The 25724-nt window shown below is 37.4% G+C and overlaps 1 protein-coding gene across 2 annotated transcripts in view; it reads left to right on the top strand.

Annotated features, from left to right (window-relative positions):
• ZNF277 (zinc finger protein 277) overlaps nt 1-24580 on the top strand; it is a 136703-nt gene extending 112123 nt beyond the window's left edge. For both annotated transcript variants that reach the window (XM_033195089.1, XM_033195090.1), the window contains exons 6-12: nt 8900-9010; nt 11264-11396; nt 17345-17412; nt 18969-19065; nt 21080-21122; nt 22111-22285; nt 23790-24580. In XM_033195089.1, the coding sequence (XP_033050980.1) occupies nt 8900-9010; nt 11264-11396; nt 17345-17412; nt 18969-19065; nt 21080-21122; nt 22111-22285; nt 23790-23976 (814 nt within the window). In that variant the 3' untranslated portion in view covers nt 23977-24580. The remainder of the gene's footprint in view (nt 1-8899; nt 9011-11263; nt 11397-17344; nt 17413-18968; nt 19066-21079; nt 21123-22110; nt 22286-23789) is intronic.
• The last annotated feature ends 1144 nt before the right edge of the window (nt 24581-25724 follow it).

Genomic DNA, 25724 nt, shown 5'->3' with positions numbered 1-25724 from the left:
CTGGCAAGACCATATGCAGCAAAGTAGTGCAGGTGCACCTCCATATACTAACTCGTTTCCTCTAAATCACTGGTAACTTTTCACTTTTGATTATTAAAAATAAAGACATAAAAAAGAAGTGGGGGCACTGGTGATTCTATCACCAATCCCAGCTGGTCCAAAACCAGCTGGTTCAGTACAATTCAATTCTGGCACTAATCACCTGGGATTAGCATCAAGTTTTGCATATTTAAGGGCACAGGCTCAAACAAAACTGCCTTCACATTAGACACCCGCCATAAACTCATGTGGTCCCAAGACTACCCAAAGTTTTGACCACTGGTTATAAAGTCAGAGGTTACCACTGATAATTTCATGGGTTTGATAATTTGCTAGAATTACTTACAGAACTCAGGAAAGCACTGTACTTATGATTACAGTTTTACTATAAAGAATACAGATGAGAAACAGCCAAATGAAGAGACAAATTGGGCAGGGTTTGAGAGGGTCCTGAATGAGGAGTTTCTGATTCCTCTTCCCAAGGAATTAGGACCTGTCACCCTCCTAGCACATTAAGGAATTCACCAACCAGTAACCCACTCTGAGTTTTGGTATCCCGAGTTTTTATTAGAACTTCATTATATAGGTATGATTGATTAAATTATTGAACTCCAGCAGCAGCCCCCTCCCCTCTCTGGAGGTCTGACTGGCTCAAAGTCCTAACCCTCTAATCATATGGTTGGTCTTTATGGTGACCATTCCCCATCTGGAAGCTATGTAGGGTCCTACCAGGAGTCTCCTCATTTGCATAATAATAAATATACTCCTATCACTAGAAAAATTGCTAGAAACTTTGTGCTAGGAACAAGAGACAAAGACCAGATACATTTATTATTATGCATCAGTAATGTTTACAAATGTACATTCACTTAAGTACAAGTTATGAAGTTGTAACCTCTAGGAACTTAGGATGATTTCACTGATTCAGCATACAGTGGACAATCAGAAAAATATCATTCTCTGCTAACTTGGAAGAAAGCAGTCTTTAGTGAAAACATAGACCAGCACAGTAACTGACATTGTTATGTGAAAAACCTTGGAAAGGAGAAGGTAGCTACTTATTGGAATTTATGAAAGAGTTTAGTTGAGACATTAATGTTCAAAACACCAGTGGTAAAGGTTTGATTCTCGGATCAGTTAGCATAGAGAAAAATCTGTGCCCCAGCCACTGATTCTACTTCTAACTTTGTCCTTCTATTTCAAAGGACTTTATGGGCATAACAATAAAGGCCAGTCTTAAAAGTTAACTTAAAAGTACCAGTGAAAACCCATGCCACCATCAGAAAAATTACCAAAATTACTACTGACAATGTTTTAACAAGATATTTCTGATTTTATGTTAAGGTAATTATTGACCTAGTGAGAAGGCATGTGATTATTATCAGAGATCTCTCGTATTGGCATGTGGGAAGCTACAAATGATATTTTTGTTTTCTGTAAAGTTCTAGTGATGAATGTGGATATTGATGTGATTTGAAATATCCATATAATGTTAAATTCTTACAGTATTCATATTTGAACATATTAAATATTGGTGTTTCTCTAGTTCCTAATATAATCCTCCTGTTCTTCTAGTCTAATTTATCTGCATTCTCTATTGAGTAGGGTCACATAGGAATTACATGAGCTCCTCAGTAGTCTTGACTTATGCCATTGTTCTGGCATAAGTAAATGTATATATTTTTTAAAATAACCAGTGAGAAAGATAAATAGTGTCTAGTTCTTATAAAACTTCCCCTTTCCTTCATCGGTTCTTTTTATTTATGAAAAGCTCAGCCTGTAAGATTAAAGACACAACCTGATTCCACTTATGCACTGTATTAGCAGTGTTGCAGGCATACATTTGTGTCCTCCCAGCATTGGGACATAAAAATAGAAAGAAGGAGGTGGATAACAGACAAGGATAGAGTAATGAGTACTTTCTTGTTACCATACATCTAATTTTTCTCCTCTCCTCCACACCCTTCATTATTTGTTTTAACCTGTTTGTGTCTTTGAATCTAAAGTGTGTCTCTTATAGACAGTATACAGTTGGGTCATTTTTTATCCATTCTGCCAGTCTTCACCTTTTCATTGTAGTACTTAATTCATTTGTGTTTAACGTCATTATTAATAAGATCACATTTACTTCTACCATTTTGCTATTGGTTTTCAATATGTTTTAGGTCTTCTCATTATTCTCCTCTGTTGTTGCCTTCTTTTGTGTTGAATAGGTATTTTCTAGTGTATGATTTTAGTTCCCTTGTTTCTTATACCATGGAGTTTGAACTCTTTTTCTTAGTGGTTGCCCTGGGGATTGTAATTAACATTTCAATGGAAAACAATCTGTTTCAGATTAATAACAACTTAATTTCAATAATATGCAAAAACTTCACTCCAATGTAATTTGTTTCCTCCTCACTCCTTTGTGCTATTGTTGTCATACAAATTATCCCTTTATATATTACCAGCTCATGAACATGTTTTCTAATTACTGCTTTATACAGTTATCTTTCATATCAGATATGAGAAGAAAGGGTCCTAAAAATGCAATTATACTGTATTTTATATTTACTTACATAATTACCTTTACTGGTGATCCTGATTTCTTTATGTAGATTTGAGTTATTGTCTAATGTCCCTTCCTTTTAACCTAAAGAACTTTCTTCAGTTTCTTGTTGGAGAGATTTGCTAGCAATGAATTCTCAGTTTCTGTTTATCTGGGAATGTCTTGATTTCTCCTTCATTTTTTTTCTTCCATATTTTTTTGAGGAATAGTTTTACAGGATACAGAATTATTGATTAGCAGTCTTTTTTCTTTAGCAGTTTGAATATGACATTCTACTGCCTTCTAGTTTCCATAATTTCTGATTTCTGGTGAGAAATCACTTACTGAGCACCACCTGCCTGTATGTAAGAAGTTGACTTTTTTCTTACATCTTTCAAGATCTCTCTGTCTTTGCCTGTTGACAGTTTATGTGTTGATAAGGATCTCTTAGCTCTTGGTAAGAATCAGTGAATTTGAAGATTGTTCAATTGAGATTTTCTAGTCTTCAGAACAGAAGGAAAAAAGAACAACAAAAAATAAATAAACAGCTACAGAGATCATCAATCAGATTCTTACCCTGCCCCACCATAATTTGTGTTCCTGTTTGTGTGTTTAGTGATTTTCTTGGATTAATTATCTTGATTTGTCCTACTTGAAGTTTATTGGGTTTCTTAGATGTTTAAATTAATGTATTCCATCAACTTTGAAAAGTTTTTCAGACATTATTTATTTAAATGTTGTTTCTGTCCCCTTTCTCTCTGTCTCTGTTTCTCTGTCTCTCTTCGCTCGCCTTTTGGAAATCCTATTATACATATGTTGGTAAGCTTGATCTCTGTAGCTCTGTATTTTTTTGTTTTGTTTTTTTCTTTTGTTTCTAAGAGTGGAAAATCCCATTTGACCAATCTTCAAATTCATTGATTCTTACTTCCAGCTTAAGTTTTTTGAGCCCCTCTAGTTAGTTTTTTATTTCAGTTATTGTACTTTTCAAATCCAAAATTTCTATTGGTTGTCTTTTAAAAAAAACTTTCTGGCTTACTCTTGGCCACTCTGCCTATGATACATCTCTGCTATGTCTATGGAGCAGCATTTTAAAAAAAATAAAAAACATAATAATTTATATCTTTTTATTGGTATTCTGTTTGGTAAGATATCATTTTCATAATTTCCTTTGATTATTTAGACAGGGGTTTCTTTAGTTCTTTTGAACATATTCATATTAGCTAACTTAAAGTCTTTGTCTACTGTGTCCAACATCTGGACCTTCTCAGGGGTGATTTCTGTTTCTGCTTTCTTTCCCCATGTATATAGACCAAAGTTTCTCATTTTTTTACATGTCTTGTAATTTTTTTGTTGAAAACTCAACATTTAAGTAATATAATGTGGCAACTCTGGAAATCGGATTCCACCTCCACCCCACCAGGGTTTTTGTTACTTTTAGTGTATTTAGTGACTTTCTTGGACTAATTCTGCAAAGTGCGTATTATTGCTAATGTGTAGCCTCTGAAGTCTCTGCAGAGTTAGCTTAGTGTTCAGCTAATGATCAGACCGAGATTTCGTTAAATTCCTTAAACCATTATATCTTCTGCCCTTTGTCAAGGGGCTTTGTATGTGGGTTGGGACACACCTTCAACACTTCATCAGTTTACATTTCTGCTTTAGCCTCCACTTCTTGCTTGTATAGAGTTTCAAGGTTAACCAGAGGTTAGAGATTAGGATCTTCACAGGTTTTTCTGGGGCATATATAGACCGGCACATGTGCATGGCCTTCTAGATCCCCAGGAAAATGTCAACTGTCAAAGTCCTCTATAGACACCACATTACCCAGATTTTCCTTCTAAATTTTTTGGCCTATTGTTTGCTGCAATTAGTATTGCCTCAGGGAGCTGTGATGTTACAAAATTGTCACTGATTGTTTCTGGCAAATGCCCTAGGGGTGAGAATTTTTTCAATGGGTGGACTGAATCTTGTCAAATAAAGACAAACCCTGTGAATGGACCTTTTCCCATCACCTGCCATATAGGCTGAATAGTAGCAGTTCTTATAACATTTCTTTCAGAATAGCCCACTTGTATTCTGCCTCCTCCAGTGGCTCTCAGCCTGCTGTTGTCAAGGCTATTGTGGAGCTAAGGGGAGGAGAATAGAATGAGGCAAATTAAAACATCACAGAGCTCACCATTCTTACCACAGTTGAGCCATGTTTCTTAAATAAATGTTCGTTGGATTGTTGCATGCCTCCCGTTAATTCCAGAGTCCTTAAAAAGTTGATTTTGACCATTTTCACCAGTGCTACTGTTGCTTTAATAGAGGAGCAGATTTTCGGAGGTCCGTGCCCCACTGTTCCAGAAGTGCTTCTCTCAAAGCTATTTCTTTAATTTAATCCTGTTTGCCCAAATCACATTTATAAGTTTAGTGAAAACTGATAACAAACAGTATTAAACCAGGAAAAAAATGAGACCAGAGAGCACTATGTAGGGAAATATTTATTCCTAAAGTATAGGGAAAGAATATTTGAAAAGGAAAAGTACATGAAATAATTTTTTAAGTAAAACTTCACCTCAGCCTAAAAGATATTATGTATTTATAGTTATTACATGCTTTTGAGGACCATTATGAATGTGAAAAAATATAATACCAGTGCTGCTTGATTTACAGTGGGGTTACATCTCAATAAAGTCATTGTACATTTAAAATATCATAAGTCAAAAAACATTTAATATACCTAACCTACCTTAGGCATGCTTTGAACACTTACATTAGCCTACAGGTAGGCAAAATTGCCTAACACAAGCCGTAGTTTATAATAAAGTTTTGAATGTCTCATCTAATTTATTGAATATTGCACTGAAAGTAAAAAACAAAATGGTTGTCAAAGTACAGTTAGGTCATTAATAATAAAATTAAGCTTATAAAGAAAGGAGTTGAAATAATAATTTAAACTGTTATACATTTAATTTCCCAGAAATTAAAGCAAATTGACTTTAGGAATTAATTTAAAAATTAAAGAAATAATTCGGCAATTTGAGGAATCATCTTGGCTAATCAAGAATTAAAGGACTTCAAAATCTGATATGAAGCAGATCACATAAGGTGCCATCTCTACTCCAAAGCCCCAAAGATTTTCTTGGGCCTTTACCAACCAGCAACTGTGGCTAGAAGGGTGAAGCCTTCCCTCCCTTCTTACCTCAGACTAGTAGGCTGAATCAAGCTAATTTCGAATTAGCTAGCAAACCACTTAGGTACTTGGATTAGTCGGGGTTCTCCAGAGAAACAAGACCAATAGTATATATAGATATATAAGAGGAGACTTATTATGGAAATTGGCTCACACAATTATGGAGTCCAAGAAGTGTCACAATATGCCATCTGCGAGTTGGAGATCCAAGAAAGCCAATGGTAAGTTCAGTCTGAGTCCAAAGGCCTTAGAACCATGAAGTTGAGTATCTAGGGACAAGAGAAGATGAATTTCCCAGCTCAACTGTCTGGGCCGCCAAGGCTTGGATGATGCCTCACCTCATTGGTGTGGGCGATCTTCTTTACTCAGTGTGCTGATTCAAATGCTAATCTCCTCCGGAAACACCCTCACAGACACACCTAGAAATACTGTTTTTACCAGCTATCTGGGCATCCTTTACCCAGGTCAAATTGACATGTAAAATACACCACCATAGTATTGGAGAGGACAGCCAGCCCCTTCTTGAGCCTGCTGCTAGCTCCATCTGTACCTGGCCCCCCTTTCAGAGCCTCAGTATCAGGCTTAGAACCCTGGGTAGTCCTGGCTAAGGATAGGCCACTCCTAGGGGAACCTCCCCTAAAACGAGAGGACATCAAGGACCACCAGATCAGAGCATAGGACCAATTGAAGACTGTTAACCCCACCAACTCTCTTCCTAACACTGACTTTGCCTTCACTCAGTCCCCTTCCAACTCTTAGATGTCAGTCATAGAACCCTTGGTAAACCTGGCTCAATTTTGGCCCACTGTGGTAGAACTGTCCTGGATCCAGAAGGCATTAGGGATGGTAGCAATTAAGTATGTGGCCAGGGTAGCCTCCCAACACTCCTATTTGCTTTGAGATAGCTGGTTAGCCCTCATTCCCTCACTTTCAATGTCTGTATTCCTGGCTGGCAAGCCCCCAAAAAGTTCAGAGCAAGCCTAGGCTCACATAGGCTTGTTCTCAGTGGGGCAACATAGCCTGGGATCACGGGGACCTTCCTAGTACACTTATACCTCCTGAGCCAGCTACTGTATCTTGGTCCATTCCAAGGCTTGGGTGTCAGGCCTGAAAGCCCTGGGTAGACCTGACAGGCTTGGTTGCTGTTGGGGGAACACTTTGAAGTCAAAAAGGCCTGGCCTAGCTAAGCCTGGAAACAAGTTCTAAGGACTGTCAATCAGTTCCACCCACATCCCTCCCAGCAAGCTGCCGGCTGCAGAAAAGCCTTACTAAACCAATCCTTTTAGATCCCAGGAGCCACTGTGGCTTACCTGAACAGACCCTTCGAGACTGGCCAAGCCTCCAAACTCATTTACCCCATGAGCCAACCACTGGCCTCCCATCTCATAACTCAGACTCTAGATGCCAGATTCTTAGGCCCCAAAGAGGTTGAGAGCAGGATTAGGCTCCCCTGAGTACATTCAGTGTGACTCTTAATGGCAAGACATTTTGATCCTAGAGAACCTAAGGGTGAGGGAAACCTCCCAACCCACCTATACGCCTTGAGTCAGATATTATTTCTGACAGCACCCAGGCACAATCTAGACTCTGGATCTTCATCTGGAAGTTCTAGGCAGATGTTAACTATGACTTGGCCACTCTAGGAGAACCTGCCTGGATCCAGAGGCACTGTACTTTACCCCAACATGGCCTTGGGGATAGGGGGATCTTCCCGACCCTCTGCCTGACACCCTTTCCCCACCCCAAAACACACACATACCTACCACACTGCCTACAAGAGGCTCCCAGCTCCGCTTTCACCTGAACTGTTCCACAGCCTGAGCCTCAGGCCTGAAACCTCTGGCAAGATCTAGCTCTGTCTGGGCTGCCCTGGGAAAACTTTTGTGGGCCCGAAAGGCACAGTGAACTACGCCAACAAGTAGTTTTAGTCAAAGTTATCAGTAATAGGCAGTGAGACAAATGAGCATACTAACCACAAGGCTAATAAATGTATCCCTTACATAGTAAAAAAAAAAAAAAAATCAACAAAGATTTTCATAGAAATGTTTGTTTTATTTCACTTTCTCAAGGGGAAAAAAAAACACTAAAAGCATTTTTTTGGGGGAGACCATGTAAGTGTCTAAATAATCTAGATAAAACCATATAATATCTCACTATGCATAGTCTATCAATAGTGCTTATACTGATGAGGCTTTCCAAGATAGTCACCTTTATTTTATGAACTAAAGTTGTGAGAAAAACTCTGTAGAATATATTGTACACGTACACTTTTTTGCTATGTAAAAGTTACGTAATTACATTTGTCCTTTTCTGTGTAAGTTAATCAAGAAGTTGGTCATTGTGTTGCAGGTTATCACAGCCCTTGCATTTAATACACCTGTTAACTGTGGGCTCTGGGTCATTGTCCAGTGATACACTGGACCTGTTAACTGTGGGCTGTGGGTCATTGTCCAGTGATACACTGGACCTGTTAACTGTGGGCTCCCGGTCATTGTCCAGTGATCCACTGGCTAAATGCCTGTGATCTTAGGTCAGAGCAGATTGTATTTCTGTTAGGCAGTTGCCTCTTACTCTTCTCCATGATGAACTGGAAAAGTAGAAGCAGCACAGTTAGTTTAATAGTTTAAAGCAGTGATCCCCATCCTTTTTGGCACCAGGGACCCATTTCAGAATGAAACTGTTTTATCTCAGATCATCAGGCATTAGATTCTCATTGTCGTAAGGAGTGCACAACCTAGATCCCTCGCATGCACAGTTTACAATAGGCTTCGCGCTCCTGTGAGAATCTGATGCCACCACTGATCTGACAGGAGGCGGAGTGCAGGTGGTAATGCTCACTTGCCCGCCTCCCACCTCTTTCTGTGCCGCCTGGTTCCTAACAGGCCATGGACCAATACCCCTGGTTTAAAGGACAGAACCTGATTCTTCTATAGAGTGTAGCCAAGCAGCAGATAGTGGAACAAACTTTGGTTTTCCTTTACAGAACTGATGTGACTGTACACTTACATACTTTATAATGTCACTCTTTAGTAGCTGAAACGTTTGTGCTTAGCACTTGCTTATACTTCTAATTAGTGTTTTTATTATGTGAATGCTATTCCAACCCAAATGTGTTCTTAGATGATTTGTGAATAATCCTAATTGCTCAAATTTCTTCCTAGATCTGTTATTTTGAACCACATGGCCAGAGAACATGCTTTCAACATTGGATTGCCAGACAACATTGTAAACTGCAATGAATTTTTGTGTACATTACAGAAAAAGCTTGACAAGTAGGTACTGATTTATGGAACACTGCCTAAAGCTCTTTTAATCTTGGACTCTGTTGTGAATTTTTTAAAATTAATTTAATAGAGCAATTAAAGAAGCAGGAGTTTCCCATGTTGGAGGAGTTCTCATTTTATACAACAGTCCTTATTTTGTCTAGATCATATTGCCCTTTGTTGTTTTTTGAATTTTTCAAATACACTATGTCATATATACCAAACAATATACATATCATACAACATATGCTATATAGGATATGAAGAATATACTCACTGTCTAACCTAAGAAATAGAGCATTGTTAATTCCTTTGAATCTCCCTGTGTGCCTTTCCTCATTAGTATTTCCCCAGAAACCACTATTCTTAATTTTGGAATTATGATTCCTTTACTTTTCACTGTAACTTGTCTACGTATTTAGTAAGGTAAATATATTGTCAAATTATGGAATGGTGTTTAATTTTGTGTGAAACATAGCGTACTGTATGTATTCTTCTCCCTTTTGGTTTTCATTCACATTTGTATATAATACTCCATTTCCTCAAGGTCATATTCTGGCAACTATATCCAGAGCTTAGCCTGTTGAAATAGGGAAGAAAATTCTATTTAGGTCACCAAAATGACTTTCAAAAATGTATCCACTTTTTTTTCTAGGAAAAGAGCCCAAAATTTTTTCTCTGAGAACCCAGTTTTTTTTTATTTAAATAAAATACTAACACGTGTGGTGCTTCAACCCACAGCATTGAGAGCAACAACATTAAAGATAAAATAAGACCCAAGCACAGTAGCTCACAACTGTAATCCCAGCACGTTGGGAGGCCGAGGTGAGCAGATCACCCGAGGTCAGAATTTGGAGACCAGCCTGACCAACATGGAGAAACCCCATCTCTACTAAAAATACAGAATTAGCCAGGCATGATGTTACATGCCTGTAATTCCAGCTACTCGGGAGGCTGAGGCAGGAGAATCGCTTGAACCCGGGAGGCAGAGGTTGTGATGAGCAGAGATTGCGCCATTGCACTCCAGCCTGGGCAACAATAGCAAAACTCTGTCTCAAAAAAATAAATAAATAAAAGGTAGCAAGTAATACAGATTAATTATAAAAAGTTTTAAATTCAAATTCTGATGTCAGCACTATGTTAAATCGAGTCCCTTCACCCTTTTGTTAAATGACTATTTATAACATAAGACCAAATGTGCCTTCTAGCAAGATTAGCAATAACGAATATCTGTAATCAGCTTATCACCCATAAATTGTCAACCATAACAGAATATACTACAAAAGAATATTATTATGCCCTGGAATATATTATTTGGCATAAGAAATTGATGAAAAGGTGTTTAGTAGAGATAAAAACAAATTCAAAATTGAAACAATAACAGATTGCAATCATTTGAGAGTTTCCCATGTAAAAGATATTTATACTTAGACACTGTGTGGCTCCAGAAAGCAGAGCTCTCTACTTTTTACTGAATAGCAGTTATAATACATGTTGTATCAACTGTCAGGCTTAGTATGAGAAAGACATTTTGTTAATAATCTGCTCAAAACTGGTAATTGCTGCTTTATTAGGTAATGAATGCCCAGTCGGTGGAAATATTCGAGCAGAAGGTATATGAGAATTATATGGTAGTAACAGCTACTATTTATCTTATTCACATACATGAATAAATACCTAGCACAGTTCATAATTTTATACAACAGGAGAAGTGCTCAATAAATATATATATGAAATTGTCATTTCAAAATCTCTAAAATGTTGGTATTCAGTTTAGAAATCAGAAAATGGCAACAGAGAAGGCAAGTAACTTTACCAAGTCCCCCAGCTAGCTGGCACTGCAGCAAGGAATTAAACCCTGCAAATCAGCTCACAGGATATCCCAAACCATGCAGTAATTATTATATACACTGGGTGCAGTCAGTGCAAGTCATTATAATTATATGAAGAACATACCTACATACTTACTTTAGAATTGGTAATTCAGTTAGTAAAGAACCAAAATGATTTTTGGATAGGACCTATCTTTGTCACAGTCTTAACTAAAGAGCCAAGTTGGTCAGCTTAGCTAACTAAAAAATACACCATAGTATGCACTCTACAAAGCCAAATGAATAAAGTGAGGGGGGCTTCTGACAAGGATGGTATATCCCATTTGAAGATTCTGTGTGACCTAAAATGAATAAATACAAAACTCAATACAGGACTATTGCAGCAACTATACAAGAGACTTGTTTATCAGTGTTTGTGTATTTCTTGTAGTTTACAGTGCTTGTACTGTGAGAAGACCTTCAGGGACAAAAATACACTTAAAGATCACATGAGGAAAAAACAGCATCGTAAGATTAATCCTAAGAACAGAGAATATGACCGATTTTATGTCATCAATTATTTGGTAAGGCTTTCTTTTCATAACTTAAAATTTGATTGCAGTACTGCAAACAAAATCTTTCTGAGGACCAACTAATATTTGAATAAGCAATTAATGCAAAGGTCAAAATGTAATTGAGGGGCACATTCAAGTAGTGATTAGCTTTAAAATGGTTAGAGTACAAGACATTAGATTTGATTTGTCTTTTATTTGACAGTGTTTATGTAGTAAAAATGTCATGTCTCTAGAACTCACAGTCATCTTGACCAAAAAAAAAAAAAAAAAATACAGTATTTGGATATCCACATACCATCCCCCATTTATGTAATATCTTTTAACTTGGGACCAGAGACTCCTTTTTTTTTTCTTTTTTTCTTGAGACGGAGTCTTGCTCTGTCGGCCAGGCTGGAGTGCAGTGGCATGATCTCGGCTCACGGCAACCTCTGCCTCCTGGGATCAAGCAATTCTGTCTCGGCCTCTCCAGTAGCTGATATTGCAGGTGCGTACCACTACACCTGGCTAATTTTTGGATTTTTAGTAGAGACAGGGTTTCTCCATGTTGGCCAGGCTGGTCTCAAACTTCTGGCCTCAAGTGATTCACCTGCCTCGCCCTCCCAAAGTGCTGGGATTATAGGTGTGAGCTACCACACTGGCCAGAGAGACTTCTGTATTCTGTTCAAAAGAAACTGTTGAGTACTGGATGTGTTAGGTGCTATGCAAAATAATTCTTTAAAAACAATCTCTTTGCTCTTTCCCTTTCACCCCTACAGGTGTGTATCTTTATCATTCTCTTCAGTCAGCTTATTTTTAAGGGAAGTTTCAAGGAAACCAAACCATTTTACCATGAAATGGGATTTTTATTTGTTGGCTTGTGGGGTAGACTAACCAGGTTACCATGCCAAGGATTTTAAATGTATTGATAGCTCTCCTTCCCCAGAAACCTCAATGCCATTTGCTGGCCTCTGTAGATTTCAAGAAGAGGCATTCAAATGGAGACAGTGGGGGTTGGGGGAGAGGCATTTGGAAATATGGGAGGGTATTTATGATAGACAACAATGACTGGGGAGTCTTACTGGGCCTGCCTTCAATCTACTGATTTTTAAAATATATATATTTGTCATATATTTTTATATATTTTTTATATATGACAAATGTGTATGACTACTCATATAAAAGAAGAGGTTATGTAACTTTCCAGAGGAACTGGAAGAAAAATGGAGAGTTCTGTTTTGAATGGGCATTTTTCTTAAGCAAATGGAAATTTTTTTTTCTCTCAATGTAAATGAATTAAAACCCAAACCCACTGGTCACAAAAGGCTAATTGAATATAATCAGCCATTTTATCTATTGAATAGAAACAAGCATATCCTGAATTATGCTGGAAATCTCTGTTTTAGGGTGGAATTTTGTCTGTTCTAACTAATCCTTGTAGTGTTAAAATTCCCCTTGAGAAGCAAGTTTAACATGTGTTTGAAGATTGACTCTAAGAGGTTGCCGTGGTTTTCTACAAATGTTTTACAACCAGCTAAAGGCAAACATACCCTTTGAGCCCTTCAATCTTTTCTTGAAATCACTCAGTCATTACTTCCTAGAGCAAATGCTGCTTCAGGACCCAGCCCAGTCTAATAGGGAGTGGACTTCAGTGCTAGCTCTAAGAAATATTCAGCTACTGCATCTAGCTATAGGAGCAATTTAATAGTTCTTCCTTCTGGGGCTCTTATAAAACTAATGTTGAAGAGCTTGAGACTAGCAGAACATTATATAGCTGGAGGTTTTTACCTTTTAGAGGAGACTTCAAAGGATTTGCTCACTCGTATTCTGCCAGCACTTTTAGAAAAGTATGATACTTCATTTCCTGGGCATCAAGTAGGGTAGCTGTCAAAACTGACATCATCTGCCAGGGCCAGCCATCTCTAGATGAGCGTGCTAGATTGTGCTGCTCACACAGGGCAAGGATTTGATGTGGCATGGACCACAGATTTAGAGAAGTGTTTCAAGAGAAAGTAACAATGTACAATTTTAACAATGTACAAAATGACAATGAAATTACAACTTTAGAGTCATATTGATAGAAGTCCTTTTTTTAACTAGCAGCTATTTGACTACTTATAATCTGCAGGCACTATCCTAGGTATTTATATTGAATTATTTAATTCGAATCATATTTTTATGACACAGGTATTGTCGTTAAGCCTCTTATAGCTAAGGGGACTGGGCACAGAGAGGCTAATTTTCCGAAGGTCACATGGCTAGGGCAAATTACTTATCCCGGGCATCAGTTTCCTTCATTTTTACAGTTGAGACAAGACTAGTACCTCCATCTGATGCTTTGGGTTGGGTATTTTGGCCAAGTAATGGTGATGAGTTCATAATGATCTGTTCATCCACCCTTGCCTATTCTCTTTTGTAATAAACTGAAAAGTGAGCCAAGGTCAAAGTAAAGCTGACTTTAATCAGCACTTTAAGGCTCTGCTCCACAATCTTAGTCTTCCTAGCCCGACTCCGATTCTTGTTCCTGTTCCCTGTTTTCTGTTCCCTATTCCTATGTGAAATTCTTGCTGAGGTAAATAACCAAAAACTCTAAGAATGATTAACAAAAAAAGAAACCCTAAAATGTGTTATGATGCCTTAGCATTGTGGAAATGATGTAAACACCTTTGAAAAGGAGGGAAGAAGCCTATCGGCTTCACTAAAGACATACCCATGCGCTAAACTAGAGCGGTGCTTACCAGAGGTATCAGCCATAATAACATTCCAGGAATATTTGAAGGAATACTGTTATAAATTAAAAGTATAATAATATATAGAATAAGTGTATAAAAAACTGTCCCAAATACTAAGAGTAGAGGTAGAGAAAAATAAAGGCCAATGTCTTCTCAGTATCATTTTAGTATTATTCCAGACCTCATTAAAGAATAATATTTAACGCAAACAACATGAATAATAAATCGATATGAAGAATAAATTCTAAAATTTTACTTAAACAATAATGACAATATTTTATTTAAAAAATATGTATATATTCCCTTGTTATCCCTCTGAGGGAAAAGGCTGACATGAGTGTGAGCAAAAGATAGAATTGTTTATATTAGTAATCAGTGTTTATACATCTATTTTATTGACATCATACATTCTACATACATTTGAGTGCCTTCCAGGTACCAGATGCTAGAAGAGAAAGAAAAAATATTGTAGATAGAAAGGCTGATTTGAGTCACTACTTTCAAAGAGTTCAGAAGTCGGTATGGAAGACCACCACGTAAGCACGTTAGTTTGAACTCTTTGTAATGGTATATCAAAAGTCAGCGTTTGACCTCTCCTATAGCAAATATATGCAGTCATTGAGTCATTCACACACAGAGCTCCTCACTCCACTTCAAACGCCGTAGACACTGCCAGTGCAACAGTGATGGGAGCATCCAGGATATCCGTGACAAGATACACTCTAATAGGCAGCAGAAGTAGGAGAGCCAGTGGACAGAGGGGCTGCTTTTGGCTTTCTGAGCTCAGCAAATTGACAAGTTCCGTTTTCCTTCTTAGATGAGATAATTTCTGTGCTTAATCATTCATATCAGTTTCTGAATAATAACAGACTTGCAAAAACATTAAAACTCGTTTGCATAGTCTGAATTATCTACTTCAAATTCTTGCTTTCTTTTCTCACAAACAAAAGAGTTCAGCAGGTGGTGAGGATGGGTTGGGGGTAAGGTGCCAGTTAGTTTCATATTCAGATAACCTTTTCCTCAGAGGGCAACAGACTGCTTAACATCAAGGCTTCAGCTACGTATTACGATGCTCATGTTTCAAACCCTGAGTTTTTCTAAAGAGAATTGGTTTTGCCATGATTTTTATCATTCTTTGATTTAAATTTTTTTATTCTTAAAGTATAGAAAACCACTTATAACAAAAGTAGGCTTTTAACTGATTTTTCATAGTTTTTCGTAGTTCTCCCTAGTGAAATTATTTACGCTTAAAACACTTTCTGTTTCTGGAGTTTTGTGTAAGCACACGTAAGTGACTATGTATTAGGGCAGAAGTGTGACGGGTGAAGGGGATCTTTTTCTTCCAGGTTTTTTTCCACCCTCTCATTGTTCATGAGCCATCTGATGCAGGGCTTTGAGGGGGTGTCTGAACATCTTTACTGATATGCCTTCCAAACTTTGTTTTTCTTACATTCTTTGCTTTCCTGACATGATTCATTAGCAGGCACAGTGTCTTAATTAGAGAGTTACATGGTTTTTTTTTGGTTTGTTTTTTGTTTTTTGTTTTTGCTTTGGGTCTTGTTTCTGTAATAAATCATATCTTTAACTGTACCAAAGCAGAGCACTCTAGGAAACTGGGCCACTGTCACGTGCAAATTACTTCTTTCCGAATATACTAGTAAACGTGGACATTCATTTTCCTCTCAGATGGGATAAGTGGTTAATGCTGTATGGCCTAGATAAATCTCTACATATTGTACCTAACACTGAGGAAGTTGCAAAATAATGCTTTGAGTTTAGAAGTTTAACAGTGGAAGATATTTTTTGTTACTTTTGGCTCAAAATACTCATTGACAAGCAACATTTGCCCTTATCATTCAGAATGATCAAATCACAGAAGGCCCATAATTAATAATACCTTGCATCAGTAAAACCATGACCTGAAGTCCAAGTACAGAAAAACCAAGTAAGGCATGAAAGATTTAATTCATTGCCCAACTTTCTAACAAGCATCCTGTTGGTAGTGTTGAGGCCATTTTTGGTGTTCTGTAATGAGATTCAGACACTTCATGATGACTCTGGGAAGCACATTATAGAGTCCAAATTAACCCTCTCTAATGACGTTATGATAGATCTCTGTATATTTAAATGTATGCATCATTTAGCTGATAGATAATGACAGCTTCAAAACCTCTCATTAAGTTGATAAATTATGGATTTTCTTTCTCCCCCTAAATCATAACGGCACTCATAGTTCTTTGTTTTTAGCTAGATGAATACCTTTATTTGAGGGAAAAAGAGTCCATAATTGAGGGAATTTTGGTTGTGTTTTTCCAAAAGAAGGATATTGAACAACAAAGCTATCTGTGCTTGTAGCAGGTCAGGTGGGCTTGATTCTAACCGTAGCTTAGCTGCTTGAAAATATATCCATGAGTGTTCCTACCTCTCTCTTTGTGACACTTGTCTGCTTTTGCATGGCACAATGGGAAGACTGGATAGAAAGAAGACAGGGCAAGAAGAGAGGAAGAAATGGCCCAAGGGGAACAAAAGAAATGATTGGGCCAAAATAAATCATTCCTACTCATCACTCCATAAAGTTTTGCTAGCACTGTGACTAGGCTTGCCAGACATAGCCCCAAAAGAGTGGAACTTTTCCACTGATGGTAAGGGATAAAAGGGATTTGAGTAGGTACTAGAGCACCTACTCATGCTTAGTACTATTTCTTTATAGACAATAACTCACTCATTTAATCGCCTTTAAAAAACCTTTTGAGGTATAATCTAAATTGACCTCAAATGTATTTTTTTATTTTTTAGTTCTAACAAATTGAATTCTACTTTCTAATTTAACTCAAAAAATAGTTTATAGTAATAGTACCCACTATATGCCAGGCTCTGGAAATGTAACAGTGAACAAAGGCCATTAGAATCCCAGAGATTCTAATACACTTTCAGGGTTGAGAAACACTAGTTCAAATTTAAGGGAAAAGAACTTGATTGAAAGGATATTGCTACTTCTCTAAAAAATTATCACATTAAGGTTTCAACTTCGTATTGCTTTTGCACTGTCATTAAGTCAAAAAAAAAAAAGTGTTGAATCAAACCATCATAAGTTGGGGGCCGTCTGTATATCCTACTTGTACTGTTTCAAAACCATGTAAACATGGTGGTTTGTTTATTTTTTTGGTTTTGATTTTTTTTCGAAGTTCTGTATACTCTGTCCCTTCTCTTTCCCCCAATCTGTCTCATCCCTCTGTTCTTCCTACAAAGGAACTTGGAAAATCATGGGAAGAAGTTCAGTTGGAAGACGATCGGGAGTTGCTGGACCATCAGGAAGAGTAAGACTTGTTATTGCTGCTAGTTAATTGCAGTGTTCCAGGAGTAAGAAGACAATGCTTTCGTTTGGTTTAAATTATGAAGAGGGAACCTAAGAAGAAAAAATACCTTCTCTGAGCCATGCATCCCTTCATGTAATGTGGCAGAAAATTGAATTCAAAATAACTTTGACATAAAAATTCGTAAAGACACTGTTATTCCAACTAAATTAAAGCTATTGATTGAACACACAAGTAATATATAATTCAGAGAAAAATGCATTCCGAAATGCTTTGCCTGCTCAGTTGGTGCTCAGACCTTGAAGTGATACGATCTTTGAACTTTCCATGTTACTGTCATTGGAATAAAGAATGTAACTGCATTGAAGTTAATCCTGTTCTGTGTTCAGGCCATTGATGACTAACTTTAAACATTCACAGCTTCTTTGCTTGAAATTATAAGCTTAAGAAATGCTCTTTTCAACCTAAAAGGGTTTCTTATTTTTCATCTTCTTTCCAGTCAAAGCTTTTTGGCCTTTTTTCTCTCTCAGGATTTTAAATTATTATTATTTTAATAGTGAAGTAAAGCCCAAAGGTAGAGAGCTGCCATTTGCTGAATTTTCTTCATGCATAGAGATTCAGGCAGAGAGTCTTCCAGACTGAAATAAAAACATCTTTCCCATTAAAACATACTAGTTGGAGTATTTAATGGGTGAATGTTGAAGTTTTAATGACACGAAAGGTTATAAATAGTAAGTTATGACCTGGGCCAAGACTGGTGGCTCCCTCCTGGATGGATAGAGTTAAGGAAAATGTTTCCTATTTTCTAATCGGGAAGCTTCTGTGCAAATTGGGTTAGGTTGTTCTTGAGAGTCTTATCAGTGATCATTTCTGGGCTTGCCATGAGAAATTCTCTCATCTGAGTTTGCATGGGTGTTCCTCATCTCCACAACTCTTCCCTCCTGGCAGTTTTCCTGGTTTGGGAATGGTAAGAAGTTGGTAGTATTTCAAAAAGGTAAATGCAAGGAGCAGGCAAAGTGGTAAAAGGGATCTTGTATCCTGTTCGAGTTCGCTGTCTACCACCAGATATAACACTTGCCCAGTTTTAAATAATCAGTATTTCCCTCATGAAAGAGACACGGTTTGCCTTTGTAAAATACACTATTTTTCATGCAGAAACACATTCCCGGCATCACACCTCACAGCGTGTGCACTCAGTGGTTGTGGTTAATGAGAGAGAGCATCACATTTTCTGAAATGTCTCCTTTGCAAATTCAACCTCATTGTCTCAGGATGACATTCCTCTGACTCTAGACTGAGATAGCTACTCAGAAGAATGGCAAATAGGAGAAAATGGAGCAGCACCTGTTCGCTATTTATATTAATTTCATGGTGCTGCTTTGAATTTCAAAAGCTATATCAGAGAGTCATAATATGATGTGACAGTCTTTACCAAAATGTCAGAGTTGAAAGAGATTGGCAGGGTTTCTTAGTAAAGAGAAAGTAATAACAAGTCACTGTGTAGTATACTCTCTTAATGAAGGGAATCTCTGTATTTTCTCTTTTCTTTTTTAATTCAGCGACTGGTCTGATTGGGAAGAACACCCTGCCTCTGCCGTCTGCTTATTTTGTGAAAAGCAAGCAGAAACAATTGAGAAATTGTATGTCCACATGGAGGTAAGATACCTGTATTTATTTGAATTTTGTTTTATTCTGACAGGAGAAAGCTGGTAGTTGTTGCACCCTCATCTGCTTATACTGTAGTTTCTCAATCATTATTCCAAACAGAAGAGACAGGCCAGGGCCGTCGGGGAGAACCAGAGCTCAGCGCAATTTAGTTAGTACAGTTGACCGGACCTGAGTGAGCTGTTTGTTAGTGTGAGATTTCTCAGACCACTGATGCCATCTCACCTTTGAGATGCTTACAAGATCATTCTAGCTCAGCAGGTGGGACAGGTTCTGAGTCTTTTTTCCAGTGCTTCTTGTGCTGGTGAACAGGAGAGCAAGAAGGGAGAACATTGCCATTTAAAAGCCCCCGGAGGAATGGGAAAAAAGGAGGGTGGGTAGAGAGGGTCTAGGGCATGATCCTACAGTTCCTTCAGGTGCCAGCATTTGGAGAGAATAAATTAGGGAGCATTCCTAGTGTGGGCTTTCCCTTCTAGATGCCATTTGTATGTTATAGTGAAGCTTGGAGCTAGCAGTTCTAAACCTTTTTCACCCCAGTATACCTGAGAGAGGACACACACCCTACACTCTGATCCTTAGCTGCACAAGGCGGATAGGGAAGAGGAACATCTAATGATTCATGACAGTATCACAGCTTGTGGGCAAAGGGGTGATTATAATAGAAAAATATTATGGATGGTTCTGGTATCTCTCCCTCCCCTCCCTGCAGCCACCTCTGCCAATAGTGGACCATATTCTCTACTTTCACCCACTTTAACCTCACCCTTATTCAGAAATACTGTTCTTAGTTTAGTAAAATAAGGACCTAGAAAGCGCACAAAAGACCATAACCTTTTTCCCTGATTTTAGTTTCTCTGAAAAAGGTTCCCACTAGTATGTGTGTATAATTTCCTGTGTTTAGATGTAATTCATAATATCTTAATGTCTTTGTATTGAAGGCAGCCTTAGTATGCCTATCTTGTGTAGGGATTACCTTTTCGGCATCCTTGACAGGTGTCCTTAACCTCTGCTGGGTCACTTTCAGTGATAACATCACCAATTCCTAATCATCCTGCATATGGTGCTACACTAAATGCCATCCCATTGTGTTAAATGGTCTTTATCCTCTGTGAGATTGTAGGTTAAAACATTTACACAGACAATTGCAGGTGTCAAACAAGCAAAAAATAAGTCTGCATTGTAAAAATAAAAAGAAAGTGTGATTTATAGAAAGGTGTGAGTGAAGAGAAACTTTCAGGTTTAAACAGTGTATTTGACAGCATAAAATGAAAAGCAGAATTTGTAAAAATCACCTATGTGGGGCAAAGAACCTATATCCATAATTCTAGTCCAAATGCACAGTACAATAGAAACATATCTTACCTACACTTTTATCACACTGCAGAATTCATACATAGACTTCTACATTTTTAGAAGACTACAAAACAGATACATTGTAAATTATAAAAACTATAGATATAAGCTATGAGCAATTATAATGTTGTTGTTGTTGTTTGAGATAGAGTCTTGCTGTGTCACTCTTGCTGTGACAGGCTGGTGTGCAGTGTCATGATCTCAGTTTACTGCAACCTCTGCCTGCTAGGTTCAAGCAATTCTCGTGCCTCAGCCTCCTGAGTAGCTGGAATTACAGGCACCCACCACCACACCCAGCCAATTTTTGTGTTTTTGGTAGCAACAGGGTTTTGCCATGTTGGCCAGGCTGGTCTCAAACTCCTGACCTCAGGTGATCCTCCCGCCTCGGTCTCCCACACTGCTGGGATTATAGGTGTGAGCCACCATGCCCAGCCCAATTACAGTGGTTTAACTGATTGACATGACTTGTTTGGACTATGCTGTAAAAAGAAGTTGGGTATGGAGGGAAGTAGTTAGACTTAGAAGACTTTAAAAGCAGAAGACACTGAACTCAGACTGAGTTTCTAAACTCATATGAATAAGTTGTTTATAACTTCAGCCTGAAAGATTAAATAATTCATTTGCTTACAGATGTATTCATTCCTTTTTTTAGGATGCACACGAATTTGATCTTCTCAAGACAAAGTCAGAACTTGGTAAGTTTGATTCAGAAGTTTTTTTCTGTGATGCTTCATTTTTTATAAACCATCCTGTAAACTATGCCTATGTTCAGTAGCTGCGATTGGAGAGTGCACCACCAAAACATGTCTCTCTGTATATGGTCTTGACAGAACTCTCTGTGAAGCAGTGATGCTCAACCATAATAGTCAAATATGGTTTTTTGTTTCATATACTCCTTCTTCCTCTTTCCTACATATACAAGTGCTTCAAATGGAATATAAATTAGTGGTTAATAATATATCATAAATTGGAAGGGGCTAGTAGAATATGGATTTTTAAGTCAAACTAGAGTTCAGATTCCAGCTCTGGCATTTACTGGCTATCTGACATTGGGCCTCGGGTCAGAAAAATGTTATGAGGAGTGAGTAATGTATGGTAAATGCCTACTGCACTGCTTAGCAGTATAGCTAGGATTGTTTGTTGTAGGTGTACCCAAATGTATCATTCTCAGTATCACAACAATAGAAGGATTTGGGGCATTATGAAATAAATAAAGTACTGACTTGCTAATAGATCTAAGACAGTAAAAAACCTATTTCTCACATCTCAGCTCCGTCACTGTTTTCCTGGGTCCTTGGATGTGTTACTTTGCTGCTCTTATAGACATGTATATACATTGTATATAGAATTAGCTTAGTAGTCAAGCACATGGGCTTTGCAGCTGACAGCTATCAATGCGACCCTGGGCAGTTTCCTAATATGTAATGTAGGTATGAGGCTACCTATCTGATAGAGTTTTATGAAGATTAAATGTATTAATACACAGAAAATTATTAGAATAGTGCCTAGCTCATAAGTCCTATGTAAATATGGGCTGTTATTATTTGGTATCTATTATGCTTTATAATTGTACTACCTCTTCAGGTTGATTAATGAAAATAAGTGGCTCCTTTAAGAAATTATAACAGTGCAAAAAATGGGTCTGAACAGTTGTCTAATGATTCTGTATTTTGTCATTTTCAGGATTAAATTTCTATCAGCAAGTGAAACTGGTCAATTTTATTCGGAGGCAAGTTCACCAATGCAGATGTTATGGCTGCCACGTGAAGTTCAAATCCAAAGCAGACTTAAGAACTCACATGGAAGAAACTAAACACACTTCGCTGCTCCCTGATAGAAAGACGTGGGATCAACTGGAGTACGTACTGCAAAACCACATGTGCACTTCTTTACTCCCTTTGATTTTGTCCCTTTATTTAATTTCTTTAAACTTACAGAAAAAAAGGAATACATGTTTATTATAAAAAGTATACATCAGTATAGTGTAGGGAAAATGTAAAAATCTTCAAAATGCTTATTTTTAAAATAATCCCCCTCTTACAAATGAAACCAAGTATTTTTCAGTATTTGTGATATGGAAATAGATACATACGTAGAGAGATGAAGTAGATACAGATTTTTTAAAGTATATTTTATTAACAAAATATTGTAAATATATTTCTATAGCCAGTATCCATCTGTTGCATCCTTTCTAATGGTTGCCAAATATCCATTGTATGGATATAATCTGTTCTGTTAGATACTTAGGTTGTTTCTTACTTTTTGCTATTGTGATACAGTAAATACCTATATGCCTACATGTTAGCACACTTATCTAATTATTGAATTAAGCTGAACTACTAGAAATAAAATTACTGTGTCAGAGTTTGTACACTGCTAGGACTTTTGGTATATATTTTGTATATTGGCACTTGAAAAAATTAAGCACTTGGTCATCTGTTGTTGGATTCTCAAGTATTCTTTGCCAGAACCTTCTGGACTGGTTCCCAAGTATCCTTTGCCAAGAACCTTCTGGACTGGTTCTCACATCATTCTGGATAACCTCAGTCAAGGGCTCCTCTGAGAGGCTGTGGGGTTCTAGCTGCCCAGAGCTCCTTCTGTTCTTAGGGAATAAGTCAGTTCCCCCAGAACTTTAACCAGAAAGTTCTAGTTTTTCTCCTTCAGAAAATCCCACACTTGTGAGGGTATCCTGTTCTTATAATCCTTCTTATATAAATTAAAATTTGTAGTATTCCGAAAGTAACTTCAAACTGTATTCAGAGAAGAAACCAGAATAACAAACTTTATATTCTGTAAGTGTTTCCTTTTGTGATTACCTAGAAAGAAGGAATGATTAGGCTGGAAAACAAAACACAAGGGAGAGCTTTTTATTCTCAAGTATTTGAAGAATTTGTGTTTGAAAAAATAACTATATTTGAAGTTTGTTAACTTATAAGGAAGAACTAGGACCTTTGAGTAGAAATAAGAGAGATGTCATTTTTAGCTTCATAGGAGGTGTATCAAACAACTAGAGCTACCCACTACTGGGGTCAGCTCCCTCCGAAGATCGTGTGTTTCTTACCATGATAGATGATCAAGCAGAGGCTAAGTGGCCAGCGGGCATCTCCAGAGGCAACTCTGGAGGCTGGGAGGTCCACGATCTTGGTTTACCAAATCTAGATAGTAGATTTTGTAAGGTTGATGTCAGCCAGTAAAAGTCAAAGTGAAAGCAATCAGAAGTTGTCTCCAATATAGCCTTTGCAAAATGCTATGAAATTGTTGGCAAGGATACTTGGCAAAATTATAGTAAATGTGTACATTCAGCCACCTGAACAACGTATTAGTCTGGTAATTTAATACTTTGTATCTGTGGTTGTTTTCAGGTATTATTTTCCAACCTATGAAAATGACACTCTCCTGTGTACACTCTCTGACAGTGAAAGTGACCTGACAGTTCAGGAACAAAATGAAAATGTTCCCATCATCAGTGAAGATACATCTAAACTGTATGCCTTGAAACAAAGTAGTATTTTGAACCAGTTGCTACTACAAGAGTGCTTGAAAAACTAGAAGAAACTACCACAGAAGCAATTTTTCATGTTTTTCTCCTATAAGACAGACATGAAAGAATAATTTAAATTTGGACATCAGCAAAGGATTAGTCCTTGGTGAAATAAACTTTTCAAAAATGAATGTTCTTTTCAAAAACTAAAGTAGGAAAATGCACTTACTAAGAACATGAAAGAAAATGAAGTAGGAAAATAAGATGAAGACTTTGTATTTTGGCTATCAAGTTTTATTGTGTGATCATCTTAAGTGAGCTCATTTCATTAAATTCATAATTATCTATAGAAGGATATGCCAATTACAAAGAAATGAAAAGTTCATATTATTTATAAACCTGATTTTTCTATCAGTAGTTTCAGTCTCTTCCCCAAGGACCTTCTTCATCCAACAAGTTATAAAATTTGAATGTCCTTTCTGTACTATGTTGGGTGACCTGTAAATGTAATGACCAAAAGAAAGGCCACAGAAGAAAGAAGAAATGGTCAAAGACCTGTATAATATGCAAATTGGCCATTATATTAGAACAATCAAGAGCTGACTGTATTATCATTACTGCTTTCTGCCTAGGGTGGCCAAATTCTCTAGAAATAGACATCAAGCCAGTTAACTTCACTTTTCCCTGCAACGTGTCTATCACTAACATTTAAATACTACTTTCTAAAGACATAACCACAATACCATTATGACACCTAAAAAAAATTAACATTAACTTAATATCATCTGTTTTCAGTTTTTCCCACTTGTCTCAAAATATGTGTTTACAATATTATCAGTTTCATTACTGATAAATATTGTGTGCCTCCTGATAAGATGCACTGAGGAGGGCAGAATATCACTTTTGTAGATTTATACCAAAAATACATAACTTGGATATAATGAAGAAACAGTCAAATCCAAGTTTGAGTGGTATGGTAGCTCATATCTGTAATCCCAGCACTTTGGGAGGCCAAGGCGGAGGATCACCTGAGGTCAGGAGTTCAAGATCAGCCTGGCCAACATGGCGAAACCCCATCTCTACCAAAAATACACAGATTAGCCAGGCATGGTGGCACACACCTATAGTCCCAGCTACTCAAGAGGCTGAAGCACAAGAATCGCTTGAATCCAGGAGGCAAAAGCTGCAGTGAGCCAAGATCGCACCACTGCAGTTCAACCTGGGCAACAGACCGAGACTCTGTCTCAAAAAAAGGAAAAATAACAAAAAAAGAAATCCAAGTTTGAAGTACATTCTACAAAATAATTGGCCTTTATTCTTAAAAATCTTAAGATCGTAAAAAACAAAGATTGAAAAACGATTTGAGATTAAAGGTAACTAAAGATAGCATAGCATGATCCTGGATTGGATGCTAGACCAAGAAAAAAAAAGTTTTTGTTCTGCTACAAAAGACATTAGCAAGACAGTTGGCAAAATTTGAATAAGATTTGTAGTAAATGTTATGGTATTGTTGTTAATTTCCAGATTTTGATAGCTGTACTGTGGAATGAGAATGTCTTTGTTTTCAGGAAATATTAATACACACTGAAGTATTTAGGGGTAAAGGAGCATTTTGTTTGCAACTTACTCCCAAAAAACTAACATGGATATATAGAGAATAATGAAGTGAACTTGGCAAGATGTTAACATTTAGGGAATCTAGGTAAAAGTATGTGGAGATTCTTTGTACTACAGCAACTTTTCTGAAAGTCTGAAATTATTTCAAAATTAAAAGTTTTTAAAAATGTCTTTTTTCAGCCAGGCACGGTGGCTCACG

Source organism: Trachypithecus francoisi, unplaced genomic scaffold, assembly GCF_009764315.1.
Source record: "Trachypithecus francoisi isolate TF-2019V2 unplaced genomic scaffold, Tfra_2.0 Lachesis_group4, whole genome shotgun sequence".
Lineage (NCBI taxonomy): Eukaryota > Metazoa > Chordata > Mammalia > Primates > Cercopithecidae > Trachypithecus > Trachypithecus francoisi.
Note: the sequence above shows the minus strand (reverse complement) of the source record. Positions and strands in the feature narration are given on the sequence as shown.